This window comes from Lampris incognitus, chromosome 6 (assembly GCF_029633865.1).
Source record: "Lampris incognitus isolate fLamInc1 chromosome 6, fLamInc1.hap2, whole genome shotgun sequence".
Classification (NCBI taxonomy): domain Eukaryota; kingdom Metazoa; phylum Chordata; class Actinopteri; order Lampriformes; family Lampridae; genus Lampris; species Lampris incognitus.
This window is the reverse complement of record NC_079216.1, coordinates 57,457,898-57,474,879: the sequence shown is the minus strand read 5'-3', so window position 1 is coordinate 57,474,879 and position 16,982 is coordinate 57,457,898. Positions and strand designations below refer to the sequence as shown.

The window sequence follows — 16,982 nt, the reverse complement described above, 5'->3', positions numbered from 1 at the left end:
ACAGAATTTTTGTATCTGCGCATTTATTTCAGTACTTATGGTAGTGCGTTCACAGGGTTGCAGTGTGTGGATTGTCATCTTGGTAGATCCGTTTACGCGTTGGTTTTCATGTCAAATTCAGGCTTTACAGTCACGCAGGCCCTTAAACCTCCAGAGCATCACTTTGATAATATCTGGTAAGTTTTTTGGATTTCCCCCCCCCCCTTCTTCTCCCCAATTGTACCCCACTCTTCAGAGCTGTCCCGGCCGCTGCTCCACCCCCCTCTGCCCATCCGGGGAGGGCTGCAGACTACCACATGCCTCCTCCAATACCTGTGGAGTCGCCAGCTGCTTCTTTTCACCTTACAATGAAGAGTTTTGCTAGGGGGACGTAGCGCGTGGGAGGATCACACTATTCCCCCCAGTTCCCCCTCCCCCCTGAACAGGTGCCCCGACCGACCAGAGGCGCAAGTGCAGCGACCAGGACACATACCCACATCCGGCTTCCCACCCGCAGACACGGCAAATTGTGTCTGTAGGGACGCCCGACCAAGCCGGAGGTAATGAGGGGATTCAAACCGGCGCTCCCCATGTTGGCAGGCAACGGAATAGACCGCTACGCTACCCGGATGGCCCTGTATCTGTTAAGTTTTAATAGAGATACCATGATACTTAATAAAGATAAAAAGAACAAATAAGCACATTGAGAAAAAGTGAGCGATTCTGTACCACCTTTGACCCTGACCAGTCCAACCACTGAACAACTGTTTAGGAAATACTGCTCGACTGTAGTAAAGGGTGCAATTAAAGGGAATGAAAGGGAATAACATTTTTACACAAACCATTTTACCCCCCATCCAAAAATGATTCATAGTTCCTGACCTTTTTAAAGCAGAGATGACCCACATTAGACTCAAACTCCTGTCCACTGCAGTTAGTATTACGCTGCTCCCAGTAGGCGTTTAAGGACCACTCTCTCTCTCTCTCGAGCCCAAGTTGTGAGCAAGTCCCTGTGCAGCCACGGATTTTACATGTGAAAAAGCATGCCAATTTACTGGTCTACTTGTGCCAAATGGCTGCCAAGCTCGCCTTGAAAAGGCGTGATAGAAAGTGTTCCAGGTCCAATTTCGTAATCAAGCGCCAGGACAAAAGCATATGCAGCGTGCCACATCTTCTAACACAGTCAGAGACAAGACAGCAGCTTCTTTCTTTTTTTTGTCTATTATCCAGGTCTTTCCCACAGACATGCTCACTAATGTACATGCAGCACATTGTCACACGATATCTCCCCGTCGTAGGTGGATAGTATTGGTCTGTATCTGACAACAGATGCACAACGCAGCACCAGAAGCCAGGCAGGAATACAGCAGAAACAACAGTCCGCTACAGCCGCTGTGCCACACAAAGCTTTTCAGTGTGCCGTCTCGCACAACTATTTCAGAGAGGAACAACCATGTGCGACTTCTTGCTTCATAACTAACTACGCGCCAGGTCTTTCCTTCTGCAAATCTTTACAAATTTCCAGAGTGAGAAAAATAAGCGGCAAGGAAAAAATTAAAAGTTTATTGACATAAAATATATACATCCACTTAATATTTAAAAATCTTAAAGGACAGAACATAAAATCCCCCCTTTCTCCTCCGTGTAGTTCCTTTACTCTGTGCTTATGCAGTTCTGATATGAACGAGGCACTTTTCAGTCCACAATAAAATCAAACAAACAAATAATAAAACCCACCATCATCTTTGGTTCCTACCAAGAGCTCCCATATCATAAATGACCTCCTCATACTTCACCGTTTACACATTTACTAACCTTCCTCCCCGACAGTTCAGTCTCTGCTGGAGGGGGAGTTGGGGACAGGGGAGCAGAGGTGATGCGAAGGAGGCGAAAGGTAAGATAGGGTTGCTGCTTTCTAACTGGAGGGAGAGGAGGAGGAAGAGTGAGTGCTTTTTAAGAGGTAAGAGAAGAGAGGGACAGTGTTCTCCCACAGGGTGGACTGGGTGAAAAGGCAGAGAAACAGTGGACAGACTGCCGGTTTAACTGTGTAGGCTTCCAAAGATGGACAGACTGATAGATAAATAGGTAGGTAGGTTCTCCATTGTTCCCGCGAGCACCCTTCCTCCTCTTACACACAGACGTGCCTCATGTGGAAGTTAACCACGTACTCCGAGTTGGTGCGCTGGACAGAGATGGCGAAGGGTTCAAAGGGGTGGAAGGTGAAGGCGACGAGGCGCCGCACGGCGTGATTGACAGGCCAACCCAGCAGGCCCGCTTGGATCTTGAACTTCAGCAAGCCTGAGTCCCGGGCGTAGAACCTGGAGAGAGAGAGAGATTTTTTGAGAGTTCCAACTCGCTAGGGAATAATTTCCCAGGTCTTTTTCTAGGATATACGTAACAGCCATTGCTCATGGAAGGTCATATTATTCAGTATTAATTCAGTATTAACTATCAGTGGAACCCCAACTACAACCCTGTGGGAAAATGGACACACTGAATACACACACAGACCATTGTCCAAACAATCATTATTTGATCTCTGTGTTTTACTGAAATAGCTCCATTTCAAACATTATATTTCTCACCAAGTCGGGAATGAAGACACTTGGGGGTGCGTTCATGCGGGTGTAAGGTTTCGACGTTTAACACATGGGAGACCAAATCGCCAACAGTCTCCCACTGAAATTGCTTAGCTCAGCAGGTAAAAAATAAATGTAAAAAATAAAAATAAAAAAAATAAACGTTTTAATAACAACTTTACAATTTTCCATGCAGTGGTAATATTTCCAGGACATCTGATCGATTTGATCATTTTCCAGGTGTTCTCCGTAACTGAAAGCTCTATCCTATTCTGGGCTATAGGTGGTCTTTGTTCAGCTTGGCGGTAATGAGGTTTTCATGTGATGCTTTAATGTTCCTTTCAAATTAATATCATTTGTATGAGAATTTGAGAGCAAAATCATGACTGAAAGCTCATTTTGTTCATTTTCTGTTTATGGGTCCCCCCTCTCACAGATCTATTCCATCAGTGGATGTACGGGTGTATATGTCTGGGGTTGTCAGTACCTAATAGGGTGGTCGCCGCAGGTCTTGGGCCTCTCCATAACTGAGACCCACTTGTCGTCGTAGCTGAAGAGGGAGAGGTCCAGGTATGGGCTGCTGCTGTAGGACTGGGCGCTGATGGGCAGCTGGCCGAGCAGGCGACGCACCGCCTCTGTGTGGCCACCGTATTTCGCGTTCACTATGGTGTCCTTGAATCTGTGTTAAAGGCAGACAGGGCATGAGCATGACAACCGAGGGTATCGCCATTGCAGCATCAGGGCTCAAAAAGCCAAATTTAAGAGAAAAAAAAACATTTACAATCCAACTCCAATGTTATAATCTGTCAAGTTTACAGATTATAGACCCGGGCTAAGACCATCTAGTTTCAGCCGGGGACTCGCCATTGCTCTCACAGCACCACCTCTCAGTGAAGTCTCGCCCCCCCCCTCCCCCTCCATTTCCACATCTATTGACCCTCTCACTCTCCTTTGACATTCACCATTCCCTTTCCTGTAGTCTTGGCCCTTTGTCTCCACACGGTTTTTGGGCGTCTGGTTGAAACCTCTCCTTGGGAGCTGACAACACACAGTTGGCTTGTCAGATGACCTGCCCCCCATACTCTCTGTCTCTCTCTCTGGTCCATTTCTGTCTACATATCAGCTGTTTAGTCAGTGTTTCTCCCTAACTGATTAACTGAGGATGCCATCTCCCATGTACTGCACACCACGCTATCCTACCTTGACAACAAGGAAGTAACTATGTGAGAATGCGTTCAGCCATCAATACCATAGTGCTCCCCAGATTGGCCACCAAGTTCAGGGAACATACCTCCCTGTGCAACTGGGTCCTTGACTTTCTGACCGGCAGAACCCAGGTGGTCAGGGAGTGTAGCTATTCCTCCACCTCTATTACTCTCAACACAGGAGCCCCCCAAGGTTGTGTCCTGAGTCCCCTGCTCTCTACTCTGTACACATGAGTGTGTGGCTAAGAGCTGTTCCAACACCATCATTAAGTTTGCTGACAACACAGTAGTGGTGGGCCTGATCTCCAGCAACAATGAGACAGCCTCCCTGGAAAAAGTGGAGGATCTGTTACGGTTGTGCCAGACCAACAGCCTCTCCCGGAACGTTAGCAAAACCAAGGCGCTTGTTTTAGACTTCTGAAAGGCACATCGAAAGACCTACACCTTGCTCTCTATCAATGGGGTCCCAGTAGAGTGGTAGAGCAGCTTCAGGTACCTTGGTGTTCACATCACTGAGGACCCAACATGGTCACTACACACAGACACTTTGGTGAAAAAGGCAAGGCAGTGTCTTTATCATCTCAGGTGACTGAAGAATTTCAGTGTCTCCCCACAGATCCAGAAATTTTTTTAATTTGGTGCCATTGAGAGCATCCTGGCAGGGTGCCTCACCACCTGGTATGGGAACTGTACCTCTCAAGACCAAAAAGCCCTTCAGAGAGTGGTATGGTCGGCTGAGCGAAATACCGGAAGGAACTACACTCACCCCCCCTGCAGAACTTATACACCAGGCATTGCAGGGCAAGGGCTAAAAGGATTATTATGGACGTCCATCGTCCCAACAGATTGTTTCAGCGGCTGGAGACAGGCAGACACCTCCACAGCCACAAAGCCAACACAGAGAGACTCAGAAGGAGTTTCTTTCCCCTGGCCAAAAGGACACTAAACACAAAATAACAATTACATTTGTAACTTATACCATGCATACTATGTATACAAATAACAACCTATCAGTACTGTCACTTTGCCTCTGACATTTACTTGAGGTAACGCACTTGCTTTTGTACAGTAACTGCATATCGTACATAGATATCAGTACATACCTTCCATATACTCCCCAGATAGTTTCTTTTTTTTACTTTTTTTTTTTTTACATTTTAACTTTTTAAATTTTTATGTATTTTATTTTATTCTCATTTTCTTGTTTCCACTTCTCTTTGTTGCACAATTTCCAGAGTTTGCCAAAAATCATTTCAGTGCTCATTGTACTTGAAGTATGTGGTGAATAAACCTTTGACTCTTGAATTTGAAGGCATTTTGTTCCCTCTTACTCCATATTCACAAGCATGTTTGTCACAGCTTCCTTCTAGCTTAATTATTGCTACTTCCAACCCCGCCTTTCCCCCTTGTTCCCCGCACCTTCTTTGGACCTGCCGTGCGTAGTTGTTGGAGGAAGCCGAGCAAGGGAACTGGACGGCCTGGCTGTGCAGTGTGGCATTTCTGAAAAGGTCGCAGAAGTTCTCAAACAGCTCCAGCAGCTGGTCGGATGTGTTCTCAAAGACCGCCAGCACTTCTGTCGATACCATGTTATACACAACAAAGAATGACGGCTAGAAGAGAGAGAGAGAGAAATAACTTAGTTGCAGTGAGTCACCATTTTGTGTTTTCTTGGCAGGATAAAAATTCTGTCCTTGGTGACCAGCATACTTACAGACCTCGTACCAATAAAAGAAATTACCCATACGAGTATTTGCGAGAGAGTGAGTGTGTATGTGTGTGCTCCCACCTGTGAAGGGTCAGTGACTCTGAGTGTGACCACATCTTCGCTGGTGTATTTAATGAAAAGGTGATGCTCATCCAACAGCTGCATCTTCCACATCCTCAACCTCCGCAGCTGATCAAAGAACTGGAAGAATCTAAACCACACCACAAAAAGAAAAAACTAACGCGGGAGCTGTGGTGAAGCAAGTGAGTCAATTGAGGCATCGCCATCCTTCTTGTGGTGAGGGCCTCTTTAATAAGTTGAGAGTGGAAGTAAATCAAATTTATTCAGCTCAAAGTAATATTTCTCTCTTGGAAACACACAATCATGAATATCAGCAAGAACACCTCCTGAGCTACAATCATCCGCTAACATAACTTTGTGAAAGAGATGTCACCTCAGGTATTTTGGATATGTTTCCCTTCAGCTGTCAATATTGTTCAATGAAAAAGGTAATTTCATAAAACATTCAATCCAAGATACAAAATATGAAAAATTAATTCAAATAAAAGGAAATGCTCCCTGGGTCCAATTTCCCCGTTTGTAAATGGGGAAATTGACCCACATCATTCCTAATAGATTAAATCCATAATATAAAACATTGCAGTTCATCATCCAAAACTACCAGTGCTTTTAATATTTAGATAAATATCGCTTTTAAAATTTATTTTGGCACATAGGATATAAATCATCAGCTAAAAACGTTATACCACAATAAAATGTGAAGGAATTCATGGGCCTGTCAGATCATTTGAATAAAAGTATCTTGCAGATGACATGGTTTATTCATCACTGTATTTTAACCAAACAGCAAATACCAAACAGGCAAGGCTCAGCGTTTTCGGTTTTTATTTTTCAAAGCCATGCAGCATGCTGAATTTCGCCACAAGAGGACACTGTTACATAACCTCACACGAACAGGAACAACTTTTGGATCCGAGAAACAAAATCCGGGTGAAAATCATTTTAAAAATATGGGTATTTTTCGGTGAAAATCGGTAAAAACCGAAAAGGCTGAGCCTTGCAAACAGGTTAGAAAAAAGTCAAGAGAACCTCCTCTTGGCCATGGCGCTGCCGTCCTGCTCCGCCTTCCTCCAGAGGTACACTAGCAGTCTGTGTTTGAGGGAGTTGATGGTTTTGTCGGTGTAGAGGCGGGGGAAGCCATGCTGACCTTCAGCCTGGGCCTCCGTGTAGACGGCCGACAGGGTCAGGAGGTCGTCCTCGTAACAGAACCGGCCGATGGTCCTCACATCCAGAAATGTCCCCTCTGGGGTGACCTGGAGGAGATGGAGGGAGATGAGAAGGGAGAGGTGGACATGAGAGAAGGAAAATTAGATGCTACGAGTGATTCTTCCTCATTAGTTCAGCATTTCCCCAACTCCTAAAGAAAAGAAAAGAGTATCCAGTGCTTGCGGATGGGATTCAACATCATTTTATCGAATCAGAATCGAGTATCGAATACGCTTATCAAATCCAAATCCAGTCGAATCCTGTATCAAACCTTTATGGTAAACTGTAAAAAATGACATTTGATTGAAAAATGTTTGGGCCAGGGCATCTGGGTAGCATAGCAGTCTATTCTGTTGCCTACCAACACAGGGATCAACAGCTCGAATCCGTGTTACCTCCGGCTTGGTCGAGTGCCCCCTATAGACACAACTGGCCGTGTCTGCAGGTGGGAAGCCAGATGTGGGTATGTGTCCTGGTCACTGTACTAGCACCTCCTCTGGTCGGTCAGGATGCCTGTTTGGGTGGGAAGGGGAACTGGAGGGAATAGTGTGATCCTCCCTTGCATCCCCCTGGCAAAACTCCTCACTGTCAGGTGAAGAGAACTGGCTGGCAACTCGACATGTATTGGAAGAGACATGGTAGTTTGCAGCCCTTCCCGATGGGGTGGAGCAGAGACCATGGTGTCAGAAATTAATAAATGTAAGCGTGCTGCCTGTGTGGGTGTAGACGTATGCACACAGCAAAGATTTAATGTCCTTTTTACTACAATATGGTTTTATTACATTACAGCAACTGATGGCAGTTTTTTTCTCAACCCCCCCCTTTTTTTTCTCCCCAATTGTACCCGTCCAATTATCGTTATCTTCGGAGCCGTCTCAGTCGCTGCTCCACCCCCTCTGTCAATCCGGAGAGGGCTGCAGACTACCACGTCTCCTCCGATACATGTGGAGTCGCCAGCCGCTTCTTTTCACCTGACAGTAAGGAGTTTCACCAGGAGTATATAACGCATGGGAGGATCACGCTATTCCCCCCAGTTCCCCCTCCCTCCTGACCGACCAGAGGAGGCGCTAGTGCAGCGACCAGGAAACATACCCACATCCGGCTTCCCACCCGCAGACACAGCCAATTGTGTCTGTAAGGACGCCCAACCAAGCTGGAGGTAACACAGGGATTCGATCTAGCGATCCCCGTGTTGGTAGGCAATGGAATAGACCACTATGCTACCCGGATGCCCACTGATGGCAGTTGTAATACAATGGTCAGGATTTCAGGGAAAGTAAGTTCAGTGAGACATTTGTTTAACTCTTAGCTTACTGAAATTGCATATTGTATTAACTCAGAACTGGTTCCAAAACAGAACCGGCTATCAAACCGCAATCATAGCAGCGCCACAAAAATACCAAAGAGAACGACAGAATCTGAGTAGGCCAAATTGTACATCCTAAATACAAGCACAACTAACACAATTTTGAAGTATTTGCATTTAGTCCTTTTAATCATGATCAGGAACCATTTAAAACCAAACAAGCAACTTTACCAAAACGCTGACCCCAAAGCAAAGAGAACTGGGTCACCTGAAAAACATGTATGGTCTGCTGCTGGACTGACAGCACAGCCAGGATGTTTCTGTACAGGTAGAGGCCCTGGTTGTGGGACAGGATGATCTTGTCACATTTAAAGGACCTGGTGTCACACAACCGGCCCGTGTGGAGGTCGATAATGTGGAGAGAGTAGTCCTCAAGGGGAGACCGAGGGTTGGGAGTAACCGACTCATTGTTTCGGTACACCTTTGGGAACAAGACATTTGGATTATGTGGAAAGAATTGGCATGACAACCAGTCAATGCAAGTATTCATTTGCTGCTACAATTACAACAAAGTAGAAATAAATAAAAGGTACATGCTCATCCTGAGGTTTTACCCCTCCCAGAGGTTTATACTTACGGAGTTATGCATCATCTAAATCAAGGGCCTACAAACAGAGGATGTCATTCATTGTCATCTACAGCAGTGGTTCTCAATCTTTTCAAGTCGCGACCCCCAAGAATAGTCAGGTTGGGGTTCACAACCCCCCCCCCCCCATGGCACTGGGAAATTTAACTCACAATGCCCCGATACAAACACATTGATTGCTCATAAATTGTCTGCCTGAGGCTGTTAAGGGATTACTGTAATATAATGCATGAAAGCTACCAAACTCACACAGAAAGGTCACTGCTTTGTCCATAGACAGAACAACAAGTAATTCGACTTTGGCTTTAATTAGCATGTTTAGATTTATTGAAATAACAGCACCACATGTGCACACACACGTCGACTCTCACAAACACAAAATAAAATCTATTCTAAGTCAAATTATATCACTGGTACAGGTAATAATACATGATGCAGGTGACAGGAGTGGTGTGGGAAGATGGCGGCATGAACTCACGTTTGCAGCAGCTACACCCAGTACTGACTATGCGGTGTCTTTGTCCATGTCTACGCCTGTGTCTAAGTGTGAAGTTTTTATTTTAATCTTTGATTTTTTTTTTCTTCGTTTAATGGCTGGGAGAGCTGGCGTTGGATCGGCTGAGAGAGCTTGGTCTGCTGCATCCTGTGGGCCCAGGGACCACGGCTCTGCTCGGAGCTGCGCCCAAGAAGAAACACTGAAGCGGTCCGGCGGTGGCCTCACCTAGCGTCGACTGTGCAGTCTGCATTTGTGTCGTCATGTGGAGTATGGGGAGGTGTGTTGAAGGTGTCTGGCTGGGAAAGCTGGCGTTGGATCAGCTGAGGGAGCCTGGTCTGCTGCCTCCGGTGGGCCCAAGGACCACAGCCCTGCCTGGAGCTGCACCCGAAGAGAAAGCACCGAGGGCAATCTGACAGGACGCGGAAGCGGGGCATGCTAAGCTAACTGCTAGCCTATGCAGACCGGCAGCTCCGATAGTCATCCTGTCTGGCTTTCGTTCTCTGGACAGTGGAATTTTTGGACTGTGTTGCACTGAATGGACTGTGTTGTTAACTGTTGGGTTTTTTTTTCTTCCTTTGTTCTCCGTTTTCTGTTTTTGGTGGTGTCGATTTTGGAAATTGTGGCTAGTGTTTTTATTTTTTGTTTTACACCGCTGTGGGCTGGGTGAAACGAAATTTTCTTTTTTTAAATTTGATTTCCCCCTCCCCTTTTTCTCCCCAGTTGTACTTGGCCAATTACTCCACTCTTCCGGGCCATCCCGGTCACTGCTCCACCCCCTCTGCCGATCTGGGGAGGGCTGCAGACTACCACATGCGTCCTCCGATACATGTGGAGTCACCAGCCGCTTCTTTTCACCTGACAGTGAGGAGTTTCACCAGGGGGACGTAGCGTGGGGGAGGATTACGCTATTCCCCCAAGTTCCCCCTTCCCCCTGAACAGGCGCCCCGACCAATCAGAGGAGGCACTAGTGCAGTGACCAGGACACATACCCACATCCAGCTTCCCACCCGCAGACATGGCCAATTGCGTCTGTAGGGACGTCTGACCAAGCCGGAGGTGAAATTTCATTTCTTTTGAAACGAAATTTCACCTCTCATGTGAATATCATGCAAGTACATGATAGAAATGACAATAAATTGTTCCTGATTCCTGATAATGTAAAAACCATTCCCTACTCTAAAATAGGTTTTTCCCCATGGTGCCACAGAACTGCCGCTGTGGACTATTCGTCACAAATTGTGGTCACTCACACATTCATGGACAACCTGAGAGGGACGCTTAGTAGGGACGCTTAGTGGGACGCGCTCAAAACTCACATCAGGTGTGCCGTGGGTCTGGATGGTTTTGTGCTTGTTTTATTTTTCCCACTGCTATGTATGTGTCACAAATTGTGGTCACTCACAGACAATCTGAGAGGGACGCTTAGTAGGGACGTTTAGTAGGACACGATATATTAACTATATACATTGACCTTGTTGTTCTGGACTGCACCTGCTATTATTCTGCTGTTGTCCTTGCTGTCCTTTGATTTTCTTGACAACCGTTCCTTCATGCACAATAGCCACCAAGATCGTCAGAGGGTCCTCTTAAGAAGCTGATGCATATAATGTAGTATCCCTATTATTTGCACAGAAGCTTCTATTACTTATGTATGTCTTCAGGTGAATCATATGACAATAAATTCAACTCTTTTTTAAAGGTGACAATGATTTATGTTTGAATTCTGTAACATTCAATGCCTGCAATGATTTTTCATGCTGGTCCTGATATGAAAAAAAAATTTTTTTATTATCTGTAAATGTGCAGATGTTTAGTACTGTACTGTCACTAACGTTACTCTCTCAAAGAAGTCTTGAAGTATACTGAAGGCCAGCGCAGAACGCACCGCATGTTATACTGTGATGGCACAGCAATTTAAGAGACCGTACAACTATTTTTCGCTTCAGGTGCACCATGGGTCTGGACAGTTTCGTACTTGTTTTCTCCACAACCATCTGGTGACCCCTGGAAATTATCTCGCCCCAGGTTAAGAAACAATAGTCTGCAGTATACCTGTTTTTTTTGACTGTGTGAATGCAAAGTCTTCTGAGACTGCAGTTGTGATTTACAGCTATACAAATAAACTTGAGATGACTTGAAATAATCACTACCCTGCTCTGAGGGGTATTGCTTTTGGTTGTGTTCGTTTGTCTGTCTGTTTTTACGACAGTCAACAACTTTACTGAATACAGCTGTAGTGAATGACTTTTTCAGGAAATGTGGGCAACTGTCCTCAGACGTCCCTAGATTACATTTTGGAGCATAAACAAAAAGTTAAATCATTTCTCGGGCATACATTTGTCAAAATAGTTTTGATTTACTTTAAATCGACAACAAAATATTGAACTTTCAATTTCAAAGATATATTTCTTTCCATTGCAACAGCGAGACATTGTTTTGAAGATCAGTAGGGGTCAGAGTTCAGGGGTAGGGTTTGTTGTGCCTTGCGTCACTTGATATTTCTTAGAACACTTCTAGTTTCTTGGTCCACAATGGTTTACAGTCGAGTGTAACAACCCAACACTGTACACAACAGTATTTTCACTGACAAATCCCTATGTACAGCAAGTTACGCACGTAAAGAAGCGCAAAACATGTATGCTGTTGGAATGGGGAACCTTTTTCAAAATAATGTAGAATTTGGGGCAATCAACCATTCTTTCTCCTCTGCAGAGCCAGTAACTTCTTGTAGGACCAATCAAGTGTCGTTTAGATTTCAAGCGAAGATGAAGGGCAACCCCGGAAATTTAGTTCAGTCATTACCTCAAAGAAGTACGGTGGGGGCTCCTCGGGGACATACACGGCCGAGCCAACGATGACGTAGCGACAGTCATCGGTGAAGAGACTACACTCCCGGTTCAGGTGTTCTCCATTGCAAGCGACATTAGTGACGTGAAGCAAGGAGAAGAATCGCTCAAACAGCCGGCCGCGGATGTTGAGGGAGCGTTGGTCATTGGCAGTAGAAAGAGTCTCCCCCTCCTGCCCTCTAAGTAGGTCCTGAGCAGCCTGGCAGCCTTGGTATTCATAGATCTAGTGGAAGACGGTCTACGTTAGAAAGTGATAAGTCGTGATAGCTACACAGGAAAAGATTTTCATTTGACCTTCATAGAGTAAGCCCAATTTGTTTTGGTGCCCATATCTTACATTTGAATGCACTGTCAGTAATGTATCTGTTCATCACAGTACTTCTGCAAGCAATTCCACAGCAGTTACAGGTGGTAAACTAGTTGGTGCTGGGGGAAAGATTTTGTCACACCATGATCTTTTATATTTGAAGATGTAACACTAAATTTGTGTTGTAAAAATAATGTAGTGCTGGTCTCTATATACAAACCACCACAGCTTCTTGAATAAAAAAGAAATTACCCTCAGTTTGGTGTATATATATATATATATATATATATATATATATATATACACTTAGCACAAAAAGTAAGGAGATTTGTGCTTGGTAGATTATTTCTTTGTTGTAACAATGCTTCTTGGCAATAAATCTTATATCGTTGGAAAGCCTGTTTATTTCCCTTTTAAACAGTGCCACATTTATAAGGAACATGCATTTGTGGGATGAGCAGCAGAGCTGAGTATGTGGGTTGCGCCCATGAAAAATTTGCCAAATCTCTGCCACTGCCAAACAGCCTATTTTGCTGTCGCTGTTGACTCTTGTTTTGAGATTCTGGTATCCCAGGTGCTGACAATCAGGTGCCTGATATAAGATTTATTGCCAAGAAGCATTGTTACAACAAAGAAATAATCTACCCAACACAAATTTCCTTACTTTTTGTGCTAATATATATAGAATGCAAATGCAGTTTTAATGGTAGCATGATTAGCATCTCTTAAACAAGAGATTTCTGATCTTGGACTAATGAACTGCTCAGTATCACAGCTTTATCCACATATGGGAGTTACATTATGTAAAAAGTCATTCACATGTATCCTACTTTCACCTGCCAAGCATTGATCCATGTGCATACACCAACATGAGAAAGCAGTTCTTGCCAGTCCATTAAGCAGCATGTTTAACTGATACTGATTTTAATGCCACTCAGTGCTATCTGTTTAGCTACAGCTAGCATTCAGCTACTTTTAAATCACTCATCAGACAGAAGTAGGCAAAGTAGATGCTAGCAGAGTAAAACAGCAAAGCATGTGTTGGTGGCTTAGTCTGCTATAGCTGACACCATCTACCACCTGCATATTAGCCTGTTATGTGAGCAGTTTAAACTTAAGTCAGTTTCTCTTTTCTTACCTCTAGCGAGGTCTGGTCAGAGGAAAAAGCAATAAAGCAGCGTCCGTCTGGCGAGAACTTCCTGAGGAAACAGGGTGGCTTCTCCACATTGACCACAGTGAAATTGGGAAACAGATTCTGGTGGAAGCAACGCACCCGATACCAGTGGGCCCCAGACCGACCAGAACAGATCCTACGCCTCTCCAGACGGTGAACCACGTTCTGATTTTGAATCCGTCTAGGCTTCAAAGTTGGAGTGACCTCGTCCATGGCGCAGATTATGTTAATTGACTGGACCACTTCCTCAGTAAATTGATCGATAGTGGCTCATGCAATGATTCATCATAGACACATTTGTCTCCACCTTTTTGTTGGAGGCCAGAAGGTAGAGAAAGGGAAACAGGGAAAGGCCAGAGATCAGTTGACTTTCTAGAACATTTATCTGAGGTTTGAGTTTAATAATTAGTTACTTATTTGATAGGTGGCTATATAAATCAGCTGAATGAATCGACTGATTGATGGTGAAATCCCTTAGAGTGCCATTCATTTAGAGGCCTGACCACGATGATTTATATTTAGTCTATCTGAGACAATCAACAGACCATAACCCAAACACAGACATTACACCATAATGTCATATGGAGACCCATCAGCAAAATACACTTGATACATTTGGTGATTAGTTTGGGGGGACTAATCAAGATCGCTCACGTAAGAAAGCTGGTTCTACAACATTCATTTACGAGTTTCATGTGAAGGCAAGTTGTAAGTGGCCTAAACTCATCATCAATCCTACAATCATACCGAGACCTCTTTGAATCAAGATAGCAGCGTTTGGGTTAAGCGGCTGGATGGGCATGTGTGGGTAATAGTGTTGAACAAACGCACAGAAGCTGAAACTGCCGGATTTCACCTCGGAGATTCTTGTCTAAACTTTAAAGTATCGACACGAACGAGCCAGGAATCATATCGTCACATATTTCATACGAAGGGCGGTTACTCACATATCAGCCCTCAGCAAGTCAACTCGCCAGGTATCCAGTTAGCTGACCGGATGTTCCGAGTTTACAAACCGGCTAGCTTGTCCGGCTAAGTTTTCTGACCAGCCTGGTAAAACTTCGCTTTTTTTCCTCTCTCATTCAATATATCATTGTATAACCTCTTATGGTTCTCCAGCTCTTTGACCACATTGTTTTAATCGATAGTTTCTCAAACATGAGCTGTCCGATTGTTATGACAACAAATGCCAAATCGCAGAACAGAGCGGAGAACAGGCACCGAAACCGTAGAAGAAGAGGAGGAAGACGAAGAAGAGAGACGACTCGTATTTCCGATCGACAATCTGATTATTTTACCATCCATGCATTATCCAAGCCGCTTACTAGAATTTTATTTTATTTTATTTTTTTTACCTTAAGTGGACGATTTTTTATTCAGATTGTTTTCAAAAGAAACCGTTAGGATGTTCATGTCAGATGTAAACTGTTATGCATAATCTGTGTCTAGATCCACAGACGCAAGCAAATGTGTACATACCTAACATAGATTTGATTAAGTGGTGCATTTTTTTGTTTTAATTTTTGTGTATTCCGTTGGCTGTGATATTATTTGGCTTTTTTATGTGGAGAAAAACAAAACAAAAACTACAGCCCAGAGTGCTGAACTCGGTGGTGCTGGTTTGTGTAGCTCAGCCGTAGTTGTTCCGCACAGCGCCAACACAGCCTCCTCAGGTTGACAGAGCACAGTGCATCCCGTAAAATGTGCGGTCACCGGCAAAACCAAAAAAAAGTTGCATAAATGTAAAATGATCAAATGATGCTTTTCTATCTGTTAGAACTTAGAATCTGAGAGAGATTTTAGAATAAATAAAAAAGGCGTTTCTAAGAATATCACTTTGGTCACGATTGGAAAGTAACATGTTATGCACTGTGATTCTGATTTCAGGACTGGTCAATGATTAGATTTACAAGAAAACAGAAAAGTCGTGTCAAAGATGACGAAGACAACAGCACAACAGCAACAACATTAACACTACTTGTGTGATAATTCATATAATTGAGATTAGGTTGTGATATTGTAGACACAATGTTCAAATTGTAAATTGGAATACATTTTTTGATAGTGGGCTACACCCAAAAGATATTGGAGGCAAATTAACCCATAGGAAATTTAAAGTTCCCAGTTACCAGCGATCTGTGATACATTTTGAAGTAACATACACAACCTTGGCTAGTGCCACGTGTCCATCCGCTAAGATTTATGATCTAAAATATTTTGCCAGGTCAATTCACATGGCGGTCCAGGTCAGGTACAGTAGTGTGTTTCAAATTTCAACATGACTTCTATTTCATCTAGACAGGAAAAACAAACAAAAATCCTCTTTTACAGCATTAAATAGAATGACTAACCTGCAATTAGCTTCACACATCATATTGACACACAATTACATTATGATTATTGCTCCTTTTTTAGTGCAGACTTTGAAATGACAGGGACCATGCCAGCACATACACACTCAACATGTGCACAAACAAGAGGTATTTGAGAGTGGATAATTTCACATCTTTTCCTCCAATTTCAATTTTCTTATTTTATGTTGGGGTTTTTTAAACAGGCCCTTCGTACTTACTGAATGTGCTTTTATGGAAAATTACAACATTTAAACCAGACTCTTTGGTCAGAGATAATTGCAAGAACCATTAGCAGGTCTCCAAGACAGTGCAGCACTCTCAACATTCCTGCTTTTCTTTTGGAAATGGAATTTTCTGTTCTCAAAAAGTGGATGCGCAACTGTATGTATAATTTTGTGAGTGAGAAAGTGTGCGTATGAGTGTGTACTCAACCGAGTTCGCACATGCATGTTTCAGTGAGGTAGGCTGTGTGTGCAATTAGTTATGACCTCACAATTGTGTGCATGCCACGTGTATATGTTGGTGCGTGTGTGTGTGTGTGTGTGTGTGTGTGTGTGTGTGTGTGTGTTTGCATATGAGTGAATTGTGAGTGCACCTGCAGGCGTTTGTGTAGCACAACGACCTTCACAATTCTAAACAAAAAGTACATCTTCTCCTCCAGTTTCTCTTCTATTACATTCCATCTAATAAACCTCATACTCCATCAGACCTTCGCCTCAGCTTTTAGCATCTCACCACAAAATAGAGAAAAGAGAAGAGGGGCTGAGGCTGAGGCTTATCATGCACTTTTTTAGCCCTCTAAATCCATCAAAATCAACAGTTTTATTTAAAATCCATTTCCCCCTCTGCTAATAGGTATACTGTTACAGATCAAACTCGCTATATTTAATACTCCGAAGTTCGCTGAAATTCCCCTCTTAAGCATAGTGGTCCAATGGGAGTGCTGTTGCTCCACCTGCAAAACGGATTGCTAGAAAAGTTCAGAATTATTCACATTTCTGAAGTCATAAGGCGTGAGGAATTGCAAAGTCGTGCAAGCTGTAACTGTAATTACTAATTCTGTGTTAAAATGAGTTGCGCTTACATGGAGACCAATAC

The 16,982-nt window shown here is 43.8% G+C and overlaps 1 protein-coding gene across 2 annotated transcripts; it reads right to left on the bottom strand.

Annotated features, from left to right (window-relative positions):
- Window positions 1–1,551: 1,551 nt before the first annotated feature.
- Window positions 1,552–14,713, bottom strand: det1 (DET1 partner of COP1 E3 ubiquitin ligase). Of its 2 annotated transcripts, XM_056282113.1 has the most exons (9): window positions 14,478–14,713; window positions 13,495–13,837; window positions 12,006–12,272; window positions 8,330–8,542; window positions 6,579–6,802; window positions 5,550–5,679; window positions 5,183–5,373; window positions 3,046–3,237; window positions 1,552–2,297 (listed from the first exon to the last, which is right to left on the bottom strand). In XM_056282113.1, exons 2-9 carry the CDS (start codon window positions 13,741–13,743, stop codon window positions 2,108–2,110), a joined length of 1,656 nt encoding a protein of 551 aa, XP_056138088.1. In that variant the 5' UTR covers window positions 13,744–13,837; window positions 14,478–14,713; the 3' UTR covers window positions 1,552–2,107. The 2 variants fall into 2 exon arrangements, with proteins under 2 accessions (XP_056138088.1, XP_056138089.1); XM_056282114.1 differs by lacking the exon at window positions 8,330–8,542.
- Between the last annotated feature and the right edge of the window lie 2,269 nt (window positions 14,714–16,982).

What these genes read in the sequence shown, in the direction of transcription:
- det1 (XM_056282113.1), bottom strand. Translation starts at nt 13,743, where the DNA reads ATGGACGAGGTCACTCCAACTTTGAAGCCTAGACGGATTCAAAATCAG. An exon ending in GAGTCACTGACCCTTCACAG is followed by an intron (nt 5,374 to 5,549) that starts GTGGGAGCACAC and finishes TCTCTCTTCTAG; the next exon opens with CCGTCATTCTTTGTTGTGTA. An exon ending in GCACGGCAGGTCCAAAGAAG is followed by an intron (nt 3,238 to 5,182) that starts GTGCGGGGAACA and finishes CCTTTAACACAG; the next exon opens with ATTCAAGGACACCATAGTGA.